Raw genomic sequence first — 20527 nt, 5'->3', positions numbered from 1 at the left:
TTGATTTTGAAAGGGTAGCCAACTTGCCTACATCTAACATTACATTCTTTATTTGTCATTCTTAGTGAAATGTAATTCGTTACCATTACTATAAGCGTAGTTGTGGACTACATCCTTAAATTCTTTTTTAGAAGCAAATGTTAATCCACATTGAAATTTAAGAAACATCATCTTAGTATTTGACTTAAACACTTGCCATTTAGTGTTCAGAAATGCACCATTAGGGGGAAGGGAGTCATGGTGCATTTGGGTGTGGTGTATTTTTTGATATTTTTTTTATATTTTTATTGTGGTGCATTTTCTAACATTGACTGGTGTATATTTGTATACATAGTGGTATATTCCGCACGAAAAGGCGCGGCTGCCTTTCCGTGCGGAATATACCACTATGTATACAAATATACACCAGTCAATGTTATATATATATATATATATATTCAAGTGTGGCCGCGCCTTTCCGTGCGATCGATGCAGAATCCACCCCTATGTATGGTTGTAAGGAATGATTTAACCACCCTTTCCCATTTATTTGTAATGTGTTCTCTTCGGACCTCTATTAATGAAGTTTCTTCATTTTGGCGTTCAAAAGAAGTTTAGTCTCAATATATATAAGAAGAACTTTCACTTGAATTTACAAGTCTTAGTAAATTAGTTGAGATAGGGAGCGAGATTTTCATTCTCCTATATATATCCAAAGTCTAAACACACTTCTAGTACTGATTAGCAAACATTAGTTTGCTTTTTTGCCCAACCGGCTCTTAAGTTGAAATCAAATACTTTGTTGTTGTTGTTGTTATTATTATTATTACTATTATTATTTAAACAATTTAAACAAAAAAAAATGTAATTAGTTCGGTTTGATTTTTACTGAACCGTTCGGTATACAAGAATCCACTATCATTCAGTTGTTTGGTATATTACCAAAGTGAACTAGTACGATTCGGTTTGGTTCGGAAAAAACAAACCAATTTGCCCACCGCTATTAAGAGGTTCGTGTGAGGAAAAATAGGAACGAAACATCAAAACTTAAAAAGTTATAAAGAATAAAGAAAATACAATTTTAAAATACTCATGTCGAAAGCAAAATTTTAATCAAGTCTAATAGTTTTGTTTCTCAAAGGTTTTGAAAAGTTAGGGTGTAAAAGTTAGGGTGTGTTTAGTTGACGGATTTTGATATAAGGTATGAATATCAAAGTGATTGTTATTGTTTGGTTGAAAGGTTTTTAGAATACTGCTATGAGTTTGAAATACCCCATTAATTGAAAAACTCATACCCTTATTAAATAAGGGTTTCATTTCCTTTCCTCATTTCTTCCCCAACTATTAATAATCATTCTCATTCCACCATACTACCAAACATGTAAAATACTTTCACCAAAACCCATTACCCTTACCAAGTATTTGATACCCATACCGATTCCAATTCCTATGTGTGAACCAAACACACCTTTAGGAAGCAAGGAACAATTGAGAAACTAAAAATGTCTTTTTCCCCCCTTTTAAAGAATAAAACAAATGTCAAAGAAAGCAATTGATGAATTTCCCAAAAAAAAAAAAAACTGGCCAGTTAAGAACTTAAGATATATTATTCCCTAGTGCAAAGTAGACTTTCTCCTTTTCCTTACAGTTTTCAGAACTAAAGTAAGATGCAGAACTTATATTGTATATGTGACTATGTGAGCCCTATGAGTATAACAGCAAATCCCTTTACCATAAGATCTCCTCAGAAGATTTTGGTGAAAACAGGATGCAAGTGCCAGCGCTCCTGGAATCAGTAAACCAATCCATTACTTGTGAAAGATGATTCTGTTTACGACATCGAGGGGAAGGGCATAAGCTGGATCTATGGGTTTTAGCCCTGGATATTCCAGAAGTGAAAGGCCTGCAGGGAAGAAAGAAGATGGTAATGCAATGACATAAGTTTTCATTACAAGGTGTTAGAATCTAAGATTGGGCCAAGGTCACTCTAGATCATTTTGAATCTAACCGGTCGACCACAAAGTGAATCGAACAAGCTCTGATAACATGTTATAATCTAAGACGGGGCCAAAGTCACTCAACTGGATTATAATGCACATGAGCCAAACCACGCTAAAAAATTGAATCCAATCAAATAACTAGTCTAATCCAGGGCCTTATAAACTCATACGTTCTCTCTCTCTCTTTTTTTTTAATGTGAAACTCTTAACACAAGGTTCAGTTCAACACCATTATATATCTGACCAGTTTATTCAGTACTCTGTAATAGGTTAATAGTACTCAGAATGCTGATAATGTGGTTAAGTCTGTTTTGAGAATTAAAACTACCATTTTTTTCCCAAATTAGCTCTCACTTAAACTGTTCAATGTGTGGTGTAATTATGGTAGGAGGACTAGTGATCTGACACTTACCAGCAACTCCAAAGTAGGTATGGAAGACATCAACTGCATCTTCAGGCCTATCTGAAATTCCACCATTTTCTCTATCCTGAACAATTATGAAGTAAGGATATTAATACCATAAGAATATGTGAACTGTGAAGTTTCCAAGGAAAGATAAGTAATCATCTGTGACTTATTAGAGAAGATTTCAACTGAGTAACTTAGGATTCAGAACGAACCTGACAGTCCAAAATAAACTTTGCGAGCTTCTGCTTGTCAATCCAGTGAACTCTGTCTATCATAATTAAGCTGGAGAGAACCCACCAAGAGTAGCAGACCTGGAGTCAAACAATAGAAGCAAGATCAGTTACACCTTTAAAATCAAACCAACAGCTTTTATGTATTTTTCAGGCATGGGTGAGTAACCCACATCAGGAAGCTTCTCAGGACGCCCATTTAGACCCCCAGATTTAACTTGTCGTTCACATAACCACCAGCCTAGGAGGTCTTTGTCAACATGATGTAAAGAGCCTGTTATTGCAAGTGCTGCCACACAGCAAAAAACTGCAATAGTAATAAAATTAGAATGGATCATAGCACAGCATGTGGTGAAAGGCATCACAAATATAGTGAATATTATAAAGCATAAAGAATGTATCTTAAATGAAAAGTTCACTCGTCTTCTTTTATGAATCATGATTTACTAAGGCAGATCTCGCTCTTCTATGTCAAGAAACATATGAGAAAAAATTGTATAAAATTTATGAACTATATTATGCAACATACTTTGCCCAGAATGAGATTCTGCCCCAGGTGTGCAACCAAAACCACCATCCACATTCTTGCAACTTACTATGTACTCTACTGCTTTTTCCACGTTGATTTTATCCAACCGTTTCAAAAGTGCAAGGGAATTTATTGCAATGTAAGAGAACCTAATGAAAGAATTACATTGGTTATTTGCTTCTCTCAATGATAACACATATGTTAAGAGAAATAATGAACAAAATGTAGAACCCGTTCCATGTGTAAGTAAACAAGAAAACAAGGAAAAGAAGATGCAAGAATAAAGAATTCATAAGGTTACAAAGTGCAGACAATTACCGTGTATCAACTTCACCCCACATGTCACCCGAAAAGGACCCATCTTCATTTTGCAGGCCTACAATATCTAGCCGTATAGTAAAGTTCAAAACCCCATAATTCAAGCACGAGATTCTTATCATTTTACAGTTCCAAACTTCCAATTAATAAATCAAGTTGACTTTAGACCGTTGATGAGTTCCATTTTTCTTTCTTTTACTTGTAAAGTCAGATTAATTAATATATAGAAGAGAGTAACACTAGAAATATAGAATGCATATCTCAATGGACAAGTAGAGAATATATTTATTGAGTGATAGTAAAACACAATTATAAATAGTCAAGAATCCCTGGTTGAAGGATACAGTTTGAGACCTTGTCTTTGTCAAGAACATCAAGTTTATCAAATATAGCTAAAACTTGGATGGCACTGAGGGTATACAAGATATGTGGGTCATGTCCAATATTACCACCAAATCCACCTACATAGATAAACACAAGTTACAGTATAAGTTAAATTACAAATTCAATACTATAGCCAAATGTTAGGCAGTACAGTTAATTGGAATTTGTATGTAATGGGACAAATAAGCTAAGACCTCCATTATTAGGTCCAAGGAAAAGGAAAAACCCAATTCTTGGGGCTCCCAGAAAAAGCAAAGCCTGCAAAGGATAAAGGGATGACATGTAGGTAGCCTAATCGTATTTGTAGCACAGTGGCCCATGACTCCAGGTTGAATACACAAACTATTTGCATTAAGTTACCAAGGAAAACCTCTCTAAAAGCACAAGGATCAGAACAAAATTATTTTTAACATAGTTAGACAACTATCTAATTATATCAGCAGAACAAAATTTAGACATTAAACAATAAAAACTTAGTACAAGAGCACAAACCAGATTCATGTTGACACTGCATAATCCAAGGAATGACCTCATCTTGATCCACTACATCAATCTTCCCTAAAATATCAAGAGTTGTCAATCCCCAGTATGCTCCATTTAATCTAAGATGCTCCATCACCACAGATTCAAAATCATCTTTCCTCTGAAGGTAAGACAAACTTTCATAAAGATCACGGCTATAGTTTATAGTAATAATAAATAATTACCAAATGGAAAATACATCTGCAAAAATTCAACGACATTCAAACTATCTATACTTCAAAACTATAATTAACAAGTTAACATGCCAGATGCACCTACCTTGTATGCTAAACCATTTGATGATTTATATCCCTTCTTAACTCGACTTGGATACTGCCATAAAGTTCTTTTTTTCCCCTCTTTGATAAGTAAGCAATAGTCAACTTACACTATATTACTACTGCAACTCTTGAGTTTGAGTCCACCCATTTGTATTCCAATTCAAGTTCTTTATTTCAAATAGAAAAATCCATTATATTTGTGTGATTAGGTAAAGCTATTTTCACACTCAACTCATTAATAACAAGAAACCAAATTGCTAAAGATAATCTTCTTTTCAATGGTTTGCAAAAATAAAATCAGCAATATAGAAGTAACTCTGACCTTTTCAACTGATACAATGTACTTAGCATGCTTTTCCACCATAAGCCCTTCCATTCTGCCATTTAAGACACATCACTGCAATCCATCAATTGCTCAAAGAAAGAAGAAGCAACCAGTATAATTTGAGATTGCAGGCGTAATTTCTACAAAGATTTATTTTCATTTTCATTTATCAAACAGCGAAGAATATAACTCCTAATTTGTGTTTAGCAAAAGTAAAGAATGAATTTTTAGAGAATTCAACATCACATTTCATTGATTGTGAAATCCAAAAAGAAGAAAGAAGCATAGATGGAAGTCCCGTTGAATCTATATTAATAGAGCTGTCCCGTTGAATCTATACTTACACTATTTTATACATATGTAACTATATGTATAAAATAGTATAAAATAAACAGTCAAATATACAAAATATAACTATGTATAACTACTGTATGCATACAAAATATATCGCAGATTGGCAGAGGGGCGGCAGCGCGGCAGTCTGTGGAGCTCCGGTCGCTGGTTCACGGCGCCGGAGGCCTCTGTTTCGCGTTTACGGCGGTCGTCTGTATCCTGCAGGCAGCAGCGAAGAACGGAAGAAGGAGACTAGGAGAAACTGATAGACCGAGAGTCCGAAAGGCCGAGAGGGCGAGAGGCGAAAGATCGTGATCTGAGAGTGGAGGTGGAGGCAGCGACTACTACCGGTTAGATAATAGCTAAACTAGTCACAAGATTGAATTTTGGGAGCAAAGACTAGAGAGTAGGGATGGAATCTCACCTTAGTAGTGTAGGGCAAAATCATAAAGTGAGGGCTCATGTACAGTAAGCAAAAGTCTTGCATTTGTTTTCAGTTTAGTTACCATGATTTACATCATTACAAATATTTTGTTCGGCCGGGACTTGGGGCCCTTGGGGTTCGGAATTCAACCTTTTGGGGGCAAATTATATCGTGAACCGTGGTCCACAATGCATTGTGGATTACGCATCAAAACGACGTCGTTTTGATTAATGAAAACAGCTGAATGAATTCGCGCCACTCACTTTCAGTTCATACACACTGCAGTTACATTTCAACACAACTGCAGTTACATTTCAACACAACTACAGTTACATTTTGATATAACTACAGTTTCATTCGATAATATAAAAATAAAAATGTGAAACTGTTATTCAGTATCAGTTCATATACACTGCAATTACATTTCAACACAACTACAATTGATATAACTACAGTTTCATTTGATAATATAAAACACAAATGTGAAACTGTTATTCAGTATCAGTTCATATACACTTCAGTTACATTTCAACACAACTACAGTTACATTTCGATATAACTACAGTTTCATTCGATAATATCAAAACAAATGTAAGGCAGTATCTTTTGAGATGAACTGTAGTGTCAATTACAGGCTCCGTCTCCCACTTACTTAAACGACGTCGTTTTGGGACCGCGGTCCACGATATAAGAACTGCCTTTTAGGAGCACGCAAATTATACAATGGACCATGGTCCACAATGCATTGTGGACCATGGTCATGGTTAATACTGCAGTTGTGTTGAAAGGAAACTGTAGTTGCGCGGAACAGAGGTCGGTCATCCGTTCAACACAAATGCAGTATCCGTTCAATACAACTGCAGTATCAGCCATGACCCATGGTCCACAGTATAACGACTGTTTGGGAACATAGATAATAAATGAGCGTAAATTATACTGTGGACCATGGTCATGGCTGATACTACAGTTGTGTTGAACGGATACTGCAGTTGTGTTAAACTAATACTGCAGTTGTGTTGAAAGGGAAGTAGTTGCACGGAACAGAGGTCGTTTCATCCGTTCAACACAATGCAGTATCAGTTCAACACAACTGCAATATTCGTTCAACACAACTGCAATATCAGTTCAACACAACTGCAATTCCAAACGGATGAAACGGCCTCTTTTCCGCACAACTGCAGTTCCCTTTCAACACAACTGTAGTATCCGTTCAACACAACTGTATTATCAGCCATGGTGCATGGTCCACGGTATAACAATTGATAAATGAGTTAATTCCATTTTTTGTCCTAGATTTATAAGTGGCAGTCCAATTTTAGTACTTTTTTATTAGAACATATGCTTTTGGTCATAGTATTATTGTGGCATGACCATTTTTTGTCCTTTATCAATAAAACAGTTTAAATATCGTTAAATACAATAACATTTCGGTCTTCAATTATAGATATTTTCAAAAAAAAATAAAAAAAAAAATACAGCAGTTCAACATATTTGTATAAAAAAATTGAAATATCTTTGTATTTAACGATATTTCATCAATTTTGTTGATGACGGACTAAAAATGGTTATGTCATGTTCTAATAAAGATGACTAAAAGTGGATTGTCATCCATAAATCCAAGACCAAAAATGGAATTAACTTGATAATAAATTATTGGGAAAAGAGTCAAATAGATCCTTGAATTTTATTCAAAAATCTAATTAAGCCTTTAAATTTTTAAAAAGTGTAAACATGTAATTTTAGTACATCTAAAACTAATAGTTGGTCATTAGGATTCCAGCGACATTTTTTATAATAATTCTGGTGAATAAAATTTTCGACGACCCTAAAAATTCTTTTTGAAAATATTAGGTGGCCTTCTCCACAGGATTAGGCAACCGGCTAGCCATCTTCTACATTGGAGAAGGCGACCGTTAGTCGTCTTCTCTAGCTTCTCCACTAGAGAAGACGATCGGTTTGGTCGCCTTCTCCACCAGAGAAAACGACTGACCAATCGTCTTCTCTAGTGGAGACAAAAGTTGCTTTTTTGTTTTTAATGGTGGTGAATAGTGGTTAGCGACAGTCAATGACGGTCTTTTATAGGTAACATATTGTTTACCGGCAAATCGAATTTAGTTGACTCATATGACAAGTTTGAGTGTTTAATTGCAATTTTTTTAAAGTTTAAGGTCCTAATTGTACTTTTGATTAAAGTTCAAGGATCTATTTGACAATTTCTCATTAGATTATTTAGATGGTTAGATTTTATATATATATATAAATGGGCTGGATCCTATGAGACCACTCTTATAGATGAGATCATGAGATCACATCTCAATCATCTAATTAAATTTAATTAATTGTAAGGATTGAATTTAAAGACCCATTTATGTTAGGATATATCTAATACATAGGGGTGACAAAGTAATTTTAGTTTCTTGTTTGAATTGGAATATAATTGAAATACAATATTATCCTTATTTAGAGAAATTCTATCAATTGTAGGAATCAAAACTAAAAAATAAAAATAAAAACTTAAATGCATGAATCATCAAACTGCATGACAATAGTAGGCAACACAATCGGACTAGAGTGTGCATATTAACGTGGATTTTAGTATAATAGTGTGTGCAATAGCGTGTATACGTTTTGTAGAAAGTATACGACCTACCGTTAATGTGTCTATACACGCAAATTGGTGTGTGCATCTTACTGAGTGTGCCTAATATTGTGGAATAATATTGAGCATATATCCGTCTATGAGTGTGTGCAATAGAAACCATAGTAGTGTGTAATAATGCGGCCAAAGGCTGTGAAGGCTGTGAAGCCATACGACCATATCTACATTGTGTGCTTACTATCATACATTATGGTATAACAGTGTGTGGTGAATTGCAGTACGATTTTCCTATTAATCAATCGTATGTGCATGAGAGGGTGGGTGTGCACCGCTACAGCTTCCTGTGTGCAAAACTGTATTGCAGGAAGATGCATAAGGCAATGTATGAGAGTGGTATAGTATGTGCTTGTTGTGTTTTAGTTTGTGCATGTATAAACTAAAGCAGTAGGCATGTGCACGTGAATGGGGACCCATGTGCAACCCTCTACGAGAGTAGAACAACCATGATACATAGTTACTTTACTATGTGCATTTAAGCTACAAACCCTTAAACAAAACTGCACATATAGTACAAGTTTAGCGTAATGCGATACCCTATGCACGGTAGTGATATATTATGTGCATGGTGTGTTTCATTTTATGCATATAGGGGTTATACCAGTAGGCGTATTCATATTAACATGGAACCATGTGAATATTAGTGTTGAACAGTGCGCGCACCTATAATAACTTAAACTATACACAACTTCAAATGCTCACACGCACAACATAAATATGAGATTATAATGACATAAGATAGACAAGGTTAATACTAAGTGGTAAAAATGTTGAAATTATGCATCCAATAAAACAAATAAACACCATAAAATCTAAAAAACAATGCGTGTTCCCTAAAAGAAATCACTACTCACCAAACAACTAAACATCACACCCAAAAAAAATATATAAATAACGAATGTAAATGTATTCGTATGACGAGGTAGTAATCAAACATTATTCGCAAAAACAACAAAACACTTGATGTTACTACCCCGATGAGTGTTGAAATAAGAGATTAGAATCATCCCCATGCGGCTAGTAACTACCCAACGTATGTCTCCAAGTGGCACATAGAAAAAATTCCATCTCAGAACTTTGCACACGGCGAGCACGAGGCTGACGAACACGTGAATCGTCGGTTACAACCACCAACAAAATGGCACAAATAATCCAACGTTCAGTAATGTTGCATGCACAAACTCTCAATGCACATAATGTTCAGTAATGTTGCATGCACAGACTCCATACCTCACACACACACCTAAGTATGCAAAAAAAAAAAAAAAACACCAAACACAAATAACGGATCACAAATGCACAGACCATCCAACGTTTTAAAACCAAACAAACATGACGCACTGACTGTGTTGGCAAGTTGCATCAACTGTTAGGAATATATTGTAATTGTTTTAATGAACCAAAAATGTAATATTAGTCCCCCAATTTTATTTTGAGTCTAGTATAGGATTACGCCGAGTACAAGCCTAAGTCGATTAAGTGGAAATTACTAGTATAAATTTTTAATTTATACTTGTAAGTCATTTGCTTCCACTTTATAAATTGAGGAGAATTTGGAAGATTGATCAAGACTCGAAGACATCCCGGAGCGTAACAACGGTTCGAATTGCAAGAATGAATTCTTTGGAAGAATTAATCAATTCAAGATGAAGACGTTGCAATTAAAAGTCAAAATTGAAGTCAACCTCGAATGAGTTCTCTCACAAAATAGTTTAGAGGCTAACTCATGCAAGGGAAATATTTTTGGAGATAAGGATGACCTCAAGGAGCAAAGTGGCGTGGCCAACCTTGATCAAGTTCAAAGAAGAGGATGACTTGCCTCTTTAATTATTTGGTGATGAGGATGACCTTGTCTCTTTAATTAATGGAGATGAGGATGACTTGGCCGAAATTGAAATCAAGAATAGATATGAGGATGACTTGGCCATTGAGGATGACCTAGCCGAAATTAAAATCAAGAATGAGGATGAGGATGACTTAGCCTCTTGGAACTAAACATGAGGATGAGGATGACTTAGATACAAGTCATTATGAGGATGAGGCTAACCGTGTGCATTCTTGAAGGAGGAAAAGGTGACTTTATTTTTGGAGATGAAAATGAGGATGAGGATGACCTACACCTCATAAATAAAGGTCAACCTATTATGCCATGCATAAGGATGATTTACGTGAGATCCAAAGTAAAGGGGGAAGAACAAAAATCATCTATGAGGCTGAGTATGGCGTGATCAAGAAGAAAAATAGGATGGTCTATTTATTCCAAAGGAGTCCAACACTGCCAACAATATTTCTAAAAAGGGAAAAATATTGTTTTCCTAAATATGGCATGAGGATGACTCCAAAAGGTGAATTCAAATAATCTTGCTACAAGGAACTGAAGATCATTATGAGAAAAGTCAGTATACTTTTCAGAGGCATTAATTATGCTCAAGCAAGAGTCACCGAACGGATATATTTCAGAGCAACCTGACTTATTGATTATGAACAAAGTCAAGTGTTCACACTACCAAAGTCAAGGATGGGATGGTTACAAGTTACAAGGAAAATTATATCAGTGATTGCAGAAGAACGTTGGAGGATTATCAGAAGCAAATATTCAAATTCATCTGACAAGAGCCATCAAAGTTGACGAAGACCATCTGAAAACATTTAATGCTCTGAAGAATTACAACGGGCAAATAGCTAATTTAGCTATATAAACCCAAGAAGACTTGATATTGAATAAGGCACTTAATAAAAAGCAAATAAGTGAAAAAGATCATGACACAGAGAAAAATTATTAGCACTGAATACACAACAAGTGATATCAGTTTTGAAAGTGCTAAGTAGTGAGCTAAACACGAGAAAAAATTCAAGTCTTAGAGAGAAATACTTTATTTAATTTCTTGAAAAGAAATTGTAGGAGTGTAGCTTTGTGCAAGATACTCGGGGAGATTAAGTGTAGCTGGGTGCAAAACACTTGGTTGAATTGCTTTGTGTGAAATACTCGGAGGAGTGCAACTTTGTGCAGAACACTCGTGGAGACTAAGTGTAGCTGGGTGCAAAACACTTGGTTGAAGGGCGTAGTTGGGTGCAAGACGCTCGTGAACGTAGCTGGGTGCAAGACGTTCGGGTTTGAGTGTTGCTATAGCGAAAGGGAATTTGGAGTAGAGGAGTGCTAGAAGAGCACAGATTCACTATTGTATCTAGGTGATTGAAGATAATGGAATCTCTCTTGGAGGAAGGAGAAAGTGGAGTAGGAGGATTACATCACCTCCAAACCACTATAAATCCCTGTGTCATTTACTTTATCTGCTCACATATCTGCTTGCATATTTATTTGTCTGAGCATTGCATGCATTGCATATTTTGTCACATTTATTACTCTTGAGCTTTATTGATTCTCGTGACATCATTTTTGCATGCAAGACATATTTGCATACTCAACCTCATCCTGTCAAAGTTTATTAGTTGTTATGCTACGAACCCAACTATTCATTGCGTATACTATTTGATCTGGGTTTGATAGTTCCCACGTCCGCATGCGAGTCAAACTTTATATACTCAGTATTTGAGTTATTCCTAACGTTTCTAACATGTTGCATGTTGTGAAACTCTTCATTTTTATGTAACTTTGTTTATAGCACTTTACCGTATTATTATTTCCGCTGCGTAATTCAAGTTGAATTTATTCACTTGGATTCTCTCTGTTAAAGTGTTATAATATTTTGAAAAGTTAGAAAAGTCTATTCACCCCCCCCCCCCTTCTAGACTTTCCCTACCCTATCGGGACCAAACATCAACCATTACGCAGCAACATACACCCATAATAAAGACAAAATGTAATGCACAAAAAAATAAGTTAAATGCACAAACCCACCGACCACCACCCCATCGACAGAAAAATTAAATCGAGCCAGATGACCCTCCCCCCGGCCGCCACCCATAATCCAAAAAAAAAGGAATAAAACAAAAAAAAGACAACCAGAAAATCCACCCCGACCAACCCCCCGCCTCCACAACAACGAAAACCCTAACTAAACGCTACCCAACAACCCTACGCAACAACACCCATCCCCCTGACCGAAAACCTAACACAAATAACCCCTGGCCGCCACCCATAACCCAAAAAAAAGGGAAAGAAACAAAAAAAAAAAAAAAACCAGCCAGAGAAAAAAAAAAGTAACCATGACAATATATATATATATGACATACACCTATATACATGTACTAACTTTTTGTTTTTATTGGTTGCTGCCTAGGCACCGCCTAGGCGCTAGTCTACCGCCTACTGCAACCATGCAAGTAGCACACCTTTGACTCGCTAAAAACGCATTTAGATCTTTTTAGAAGTAATTGATGGTGACGTAGTAAGGCTAATACTGTTCGAACATGGTGGGGGTGCTCAACCCATGTCCTGCTATAGACAAGTATATCGTAAAAAAAAAAAAAAAAAAAAAAGAAAACGAGGACAAATTTACGATGTAAAGACCCAAAAACCTCATTCGTTAGCACTTGGGATGTAGACAATGCATTATACAAACTGAAAGGCATCACCAAGAACTCAAACTGGCCATGGTGCATCCTAAATGCCATCTTCTTGATGTCATCGGGGTACATCTGAATCGGGTAGTAGTCGTAGGACTCGCAGCATAAGTCAAGCTTGGTGAAGAAACGTGAACCATGCAATTCGCCTAAAAGTTTGTATATAATTGTTTTGAAATTTAATTCTCGGTAATCAACACAAAATCGCCAAGACTTGTCATGTTTAAGCACCAGTAGCACGAGCGAGGAGTTGGGAGAATGACTTGGCCGAATAAGCCCGAGCTCTAGCATGGTGTTGCATTGTTTTTCGATTTCATCTTTCTATGCTTGTGGGTAACGGTAGGGACACACAACCACTAGGTCTACCCAGTCGCAAGCGTGATGCGCTGGTCAGACATTGATGGGGGTAGCAACGTGGGTTCCTGAAACAAGTTTGAAAAATCTATTAAAATGTGCTCAAGAGTTTATGCGTGGGGAGGCCTGGTACTCAGTGCTTGCAGAGGGCGTTGTGGTAGGTGTAGTTCTCTACGCTAAGTGATGGATTGACCATTAACTAGTGTAATAACAGTTTTAGAGGGAAACACCATCATTGAATAGTACCCAAACATAATTTTTGCAACACAAAATGCTATTAATAGGTGTGATTCATGCTTCCTTTTGTTGCCACTTCCGTCAGAAATGCATTCTTGATTTAATCTAGTCCCTTGGTGTCCTTGACTGCAATTTTAGTGCCTCGGCGCAGTGCACATTCAAAAACATAACCAAATCCTCCTTCCCCAAAAAGATAATGATAATAGGCGTAGTTTCTCATTTGTATTGAATATATATTGTAAATTAGGTGTATCGTTTCATCAATGTCCAATGCGTGATTCTATTTAATTGACCAAAGTTCATGTTAAATTTTATATTGTATTTTTTAATACACTCTAACATATTCGTAGCATATGTTTAACAATTATGTCTATTTTGATTGGGATGGGGTTCGACCTAAAACCTTCCTTATGACAATTAATGAGTAAGTTAAGAATGATAAATAGTTAACGTAATAGTTCGTTACTAAATTTTATATTGACGGAATGCATGAGTATTTAAGAAAAGGAAATGATATAATAGGGGGTAAAGTAGGAAAAATAAAAAAAATACTAAAATCAAAATAATATGAACCATTCATTTCAAGATCGAAACAATTACACCAACATTTTTTTATTCCTGTTACGGGCCTAACTTTATTGGCTCTTCTTAGGTTTATTTAAATACACACACTAACAAAATAAGGTAGCACTCATTTACCTAAATATGTAATCGGTATTTAGGAATAGCCATCAAGTGTTCTGCACGAGTCACCACAAGACCAAATTCTTCAGTCATGTCCAACTCTTTGGATGACATACCATTTGGAAGTTTCCAATCAAAGCAGTGTACTAGTTGTGCTACCACTAGTCGAACCACAGTGATTCCTAGTTGTAAACCAGGACAACTTCTTCTACCAGAGCCAAAAGGAATGAGTTCAAAATCACGCCCTTTATAATCTATATTACTCCCTTTGAACCTCTCTGGAATGAATTCTTCTGCATTTGCCCACACATTTTGGTCATGTCCAATTGCCCAAACATTTACCATGATTCTTGCTTTTTTAGGTATGTAAAAGCCATCAACCGTGCAATCCTCTCTTGCCTCATGAGGAATAAGAAATGGTGCAACGGGATGAAGTCTAAGGGATTCTTTTGTGACCATTTCTAGATATTCTAAACTATCTAAATCCGACTCTTCCACCATCCTATTTAAACCAACCTTGTTGTCTAATTCCTCTTGAACTTTTTTCATTTTTTGTGGATGTTTCAAGAGTTCTGACATCATCCACTCAATCACGGTTGCCGAAGTGTCTATTGATGCTGCAAGCATATCCTGTATATATATGAAATTTTTTATTTTTCATAACTATAGAAGATATTAAACTGTATACAGCTATTGTATTTGAAAACAATAGGATAAATAAATAAATTATTACCAATAAAGTAGTTTTGACATGTTCGCGAGTGAGCTCAAATTCAGTTTCCCCTGACTTCATGATGGACAACATAATATCAACAAAATCCTTTGTTTCACTAATGCTTCCCCTCTGTTCATGGTCATCAATGATCCTCTCAAGGAACCGATCAAAGCTTTTCGCGATGGCCTTCATTTGTCTAGTGAATCCTTGAAGGTCTAACTTACCTAAATAAGGATAATAATTCCCAAGATTTGGTTTAACTGTTAGTTGCATACCTTCTTTAATCAGCCCTTTGAAACCCCTCTCATCAATGTCCTTAATCTCATACTTCTTCCCAAACACCATCCTGCAGGTCATGTCTGCAGCTAAATCCGCAACTTCTGCACTCAAATCAACAGCCACACCATCCCGAGCCGCTTGCTTGAGTGACTCGATAAGACGACACAATTCTTCTCTTCTCATGGCTTGAAATGAGTTGATCTTGAGATTACTAAGCAACTGCAATGTGCACAACTTGCGCATGCTGCGCCAATAAGGGCCATATTGGCTAAAGCTCAAGTTCTTTTGGTCATAAGAGATGTACTTAGCTGCTTCGTTAGGCGGTCTGTTCGCGAAAACGAGATCGTGAGTCTTGAGGAAGAGCTCTGCAGCCTGAGGAGATGAAACAACGATATTGTCAACGAACCCAAATCGCAAATACATGATTGGACCGTACTGTTTGGCTAGCTTGTTCAAATCCTGATGGGGATTTTTACCAATCAAGTGAAGATGTCCCAAAATGGGAAGCCCTCTTGGACCTGGTGGCAATTTCTTGCCATTCATCTTCTTCACAAGGACATGAATGAGAGACAAAGCCGCAAACACAGCAAGCGCTGTCCAAAGCCATGCCATGTCGTCGTTCATGGTTTTTCTTGAATATTAATTGGTGTCTATCGTTAGCATTTAGCAAGTGGCAATGTAGAGTTACATAGTTTCCTTTCGGTCTATATACTGCGAAAGTAGTTAACTAATAATGCAGTTATTAATTAATTTTACAAGGCGGCAACAAGAAATTGACAACCACATATGTTATTATTATTATTGACGGAAGCAATGAGGTAGGTTCAAATATATTGTTTCTATAAATTTGGAATATAGATATTGGTTTCTATCAATCCATATCAGGCTTAGCTTGCATGGGAGATCTCTCTGCTTGTCACTACAGGAAGGAAACGGCAATCGTAATTCTCCCTTTGGTAGAATCATGTTACAGTTAATTTTAGACTTTTAGTTATTGATTATAATGATTTTTCTCGATTTAGTTCTAAACTAATTTTTGTGCTTAATTAGGTCATCGACTTCAATGATTTTACTCAATTGAGTCGTTGGTTGTTAGAATCAATAACTAAATTGAAAAAATTCACTATAATCAATGATTTAATTGGGTAAAAACCACTATAGTCGAAGACTAACTTGAGTAAAATTACTATAATCGATAAAATTACCAAGCTATCTTAACAGAGGACTCAATTGAGTAAAACCATCAAAGCCAGGGACCTACTTAAGCACAAAAAGTCGTTTAGGACTAAATTAAATTAAATCGAGAAAAAACACTATAGTCGAGAACTAAATTAGGTATTTTAAAAATCCCTAAACACAATTTTAAAATCTGTTTCAGAAAAAATAAAAATATATTTTAGATATTTATTTTTTTTTAAAAAAAATCGTTAATTATAACTGTAGTGCAAATTTAATCCTTCAATTATTTGCAATTATATTAGACCTGGCAATTCGTATATACGGGTTCGTTAAAGGGTCGATACGATAACGACACGAACACGATAAGGTTAAACACGAACACGACACGTTAAGGTTAACGGGTTCAAATTTTTAACACGAACACAATTTGTTAACGAGTTAAACAGGTTGACATGATAAGACACGTTTTGTTAACAGGTTTCGAGTCATGTTGACACGAAACCCGTTTAAACCCGCTAAACCTATTAATATTTTTAAAAAGAAACTAAAATTTAAAGTTATATATATATATATATATATATATATATATATATACATACATACTAGTTTTATACGCGCAGCGAATGGGTTAATGCCCAATGTTTATATTTAAATAAATATTTGAAAGTATATCAATGCAAGATTATATAGGAGAAGTTTATACATGGGTAATTGAATGTCGATTTTTTTTAATTTAAATATCTAACTCAAAGTATATGAATCCAAGATAATATAGAAAATTCATTATAATTATTACTAAAATAAATGTTTGCAACCTTGTAAAATCGATACTCTAAATATTTGGTCTAAAAATGATAGTCTAAATATTACTTTTAATTTGAATTTTTCTAAGTGTTCTTAATTCTCTTTTGAGTAACATTATCATTGTCTTCATCTTTACTATTTGTTCTCTTCCTTTTTGTTGGTAGTGTGTTATTTGCAATTCAGATAGTGTGTTAAATTAATTAATAAAAATTTAAAATATTATGTATTCCAAAGATATTAAAAGGTAGTTTCTCGCTTCAATGAGTAATGAGTTATTTGAGTACTTTCATTGTCAACAAATCCCCCAAGTAGTTAATATGATTGGTTTCAAACTATTCTTTTTTATTTTTTTCATGGTATTAAAGAAATACATATGTATCATTTTTTTGTGTAACTAGTAATTTATTTAATTTAATATGAGTAAAATAGAGTGATTCCGCTTCAATTTGTTGGGTTATTATTTGAGTATTCTCTTTGTCAACCAATCCCCAAGTAGTTAATATAATTAGCTTCAAATTATTTTAAAATTTTGTTTTCATAGTATTAATAAAATACTTGGTAAATAAATATATATCATTATTTTGTACTATAACTTTGATATTTAATTACAAGATATTGTAAAAATAAGATAATGGACAATAATGTAATGAATATCAATTGATAAATTTGAATGTAAAGAATCTTTGCATGAGAGAAAATTAAGACAATATAACTAATGCAATTATTTCTCTTATTTAATTTAATTTTTTGATAATGAATAATTTTTTCAAATAAAGGTATTGTAGACACATAATTCTAAATTAAAGAAATACATATGTATCATTTTTTGTTGTAGCTACTAATTTATTTATATAATAATTTAATAAGAGTAAAATAGAGTGAGAAACTTAATTATGTCAAATTTGATTGAGATGAGGTTCGAACCTAAGACCTTTCTTATATAAATTAATGGGTAAGTTAAAAGTTAACGGAATATTAACGGAGAAGAGAATATTTAACGGAAAACTTAACGGATAATCATAAAAGTAAGGTTAAATAAAGTAATCTCTATTAATAATATTAGTCTGAAATATCTTAACCATCTATTTGATTAAATAATTCATCTGAACCATCCATTTGATTAAATAATTTGACCGCCATTTTTTCTACCCATTTTAAGCCTAACTCTCTTTGGCTCTTATTAGTATAGTATATAGTATAGTATAGTATATCAATCCATCAAACAAACTAAAAAAAAATCAATTTATAACATTCATAAAATAATAAAATAACATCCAACAATCATAATTAAAGAAGTCCATACTAGTTTTTAGAATAAAATTGAACACAATAAAAATTCAAATTTCATTGTTGAACATCAATAATTGGTGTAGGATGTTGGCCTAATGTAGTAAATTCATCGTTAGTCATGTTCATGATATCTTTTGTAATCTCATTCATCACAATGGTTCTTACCCAAATGACAGTGATTCTTAGCGGGTTATAAATAGGTTTGTGTAAACGGGTTAACACGATAACATTAACGGGTTAAATGGGTTCTTAACAGGTTTAACGGGTTGACCCATTAAAGACACGAAACGTAACGGGTTCTTAACGGGTCAACCCATTAACGACCCGGAACATGTTAAGGCGAAACACTAACCCGTTATTTTCGTGTCCAATCTCGTGTCGTGTTAACGGGTCGTGTTCATAGTTGCCAGTTCTATTTGCAATGGTGATTTAGTCTTTTATATATTATCCAAATGAAAATTCAAGGGTTAATTTCTAATTTTAGATTAATTGACGTGCACATCGCAAGTCAATGGCATATGTTGCACAATCAGATAAAAATGAGTTAATTTAATGAAAAGTTTTGCAAATTTAAAGAACCCAATATTAACACACAGTAAAGGGATTTACTTTTGATTGCGTCTTCTAATTGCTAGTGAATTGGGAATGAATTCTAATTGTGCAAGGGCTTGAGGTTCTATGTTGTCATCAAACTATAATTAGGCTTGTCTTGAAGAATGAATTGCAACTATTCTAGTTAAATTGTGCATAACTCTTTTCAGTAGGTAATTATTTGTAGCACCGTTTCAATAAAAATATAAGTCCTGTGTGACATTTGAATTTAGACCATTTTTAACAAAAATATCTATTAATCTAGAATCAAGGGCATTTTAGTTTTTTAGATTATATTTTCCAGGACTAATATATCTTTTAAGATATATCTTGTGAAAGTTGGAGGTTAAAACTGCCGTAACTTCCATGTAACCTCTTTTAACAGTTAAAATATTTCATATAAATATGTTGGAGAGACATCTGAAAGAGACATGCAATGAACATGCAATCAAACTTGTAGGACATAAAGATATTTCACAGTCTTACAATTCTACAAGAAATTCTTAAACAAAGCAACTTAAAAATTTCATTCATCTTCTTGTATCCCATAAGATTAAATCTTGAACCTTGTTACTTTTTCTGAGGAAGATTTAAAGCTTATAGGAAAGTGATTACATGCCTGAAGATATCAAATGATCCGATTTTATTCCCTTGTATTTCTATATTTTTTGTATCTCAAATGTATTATAGAATACCAGCATTATTTTTTTCCAACAAATTACAGGTGCTTCCTGCTTGTGTTGTAAAAATTCTAAAATTCTCCTAAGCCAAATGGCTTGAGTAGCACAGCTTATTATTGCAATGTATTATGCTTTTGCGATTGATAGTGCTACAATTTGCTGCTTTTTTGAAGACCAAAAAATATACTAGAACCAAGAGAGAAGGCATATCTCGAAGTGATTTTTCTTATCTCAACATCTCTTGCTCAATCACTGTCTGTATATCTAACAAGTTTCACAACTTCATTAGTAGAGTAAAAAATTTCATTATTACTCGTATCTTTGACTATCTCAGAATTCTCTTTGTTGCAGCCCAATGCGATTCTTTTGGTTCCTCCATGAATTTGCTAAGTGTTTCAACTCCAAAAGAAAAATATGGTTTTATAGTCCCCAGATACCTCAAACTCCCAATTAAGCTTTTATAAGCTGTAACATTCACATTCTTGCCACACTTATCTTTGGACACCTTCAACTTTTTAGCTACCAGAGTTGAAACTGGTTTGTAGTTTTCCATTTTGAATTGAACTTTTTCAAAATCTCAACAACATATTTCTTTTGTGAAATAAAAATTCCACTATTCATCTAAACAACTTTAAGACAAAGAAAGTAACACATAAGATCCGTATCAATCATTTCAAATCTCTTAATGAATGTCTCTCTGAATTTTGAGATTGGTTTCAAGTTGTTTTCAGTAAAAATTAAATCATCAACATATAGACAAATTACAATAATATCTTCAAAATTTGTGCATTTGACATATA

The 20527-nt window shown here is 34.5% G+C and overlaps 2 protein-coding genes across 2 annotated transcripts; both read right to left on the bottom strand.

Moving 5' to 3' along the window:
* Window positions 1-1560: 1560 nt before the first annotated feature.
* On the bottom strand, window positions 1561-5696 carry LOC116011748 (geranylgeranyl transferase type-2 subunit beta 1-like). Its single transcript, XM_031251152.1, has 10 exons — window positions 5417-5696; window positions 4975-5029; window positions 4342-4492; window positions 3810-3926; window positions 3466-3532; window positions 3148-3296; window positions 2792-2925; window positions 2601-2699; window positions 2392-2467; window positions 1561-1882 (listed from the first exon to the last, which is right to left on the bottom strand). The coding sequence occupies exons 2-10, from the start codon at window positions 5026-5028 to the stop codon at window positions 1788-1790; spliced, it is 942 nt and encodes a 313-aa protein (XP_031107012.1). The 5' UTR covers window position 5029; window positions 5417-5696; the 3' UTR covers window positions 1561-1787.
* An 8366-nt stretch (window positions 5697-14062) lies between these two features.
* On the bottom strand, window positions 14063-15795 carry LOC116014371 (cytochrome P450 CYP736A12-like). Its single transcript, XM_031254418.1, has 2 exons — window positions 14923-15795; window positions 14063-14819 (listed from the first exon to the last, which is right to left on the bottom strand). Exons 1-2 carry the CDS (start codon window positions 15793-15795, stop codon window positions 14205-14207), a joined length of 1488 nt encoding a protein of 495 aa, XP_031110278.1. The 3' UTR covers window positions 14063-14204.
* Between the last annotated feature and the right edge of the window lie 4732 nt (window positions 15796-20527).

Source organism: Ipomoea triloba, chromosome 3 (genome assembly GCF_003576645.1).
Source record: "Ipomoea triloba cultivar NCNSP0323 chromosome 3, ASM357664v1".
In the NCBI taxonomy this organism is placed as follows: Eukaryota; Viridiplantae; Streptophyta; class Magnoliopsida; order Solanales; family Convolvulaceae; genus Ipomoea; species Ipomoea triloba.
This window is presented reverse-complemented; position numbering and strand designations above follow the sequence as displayed.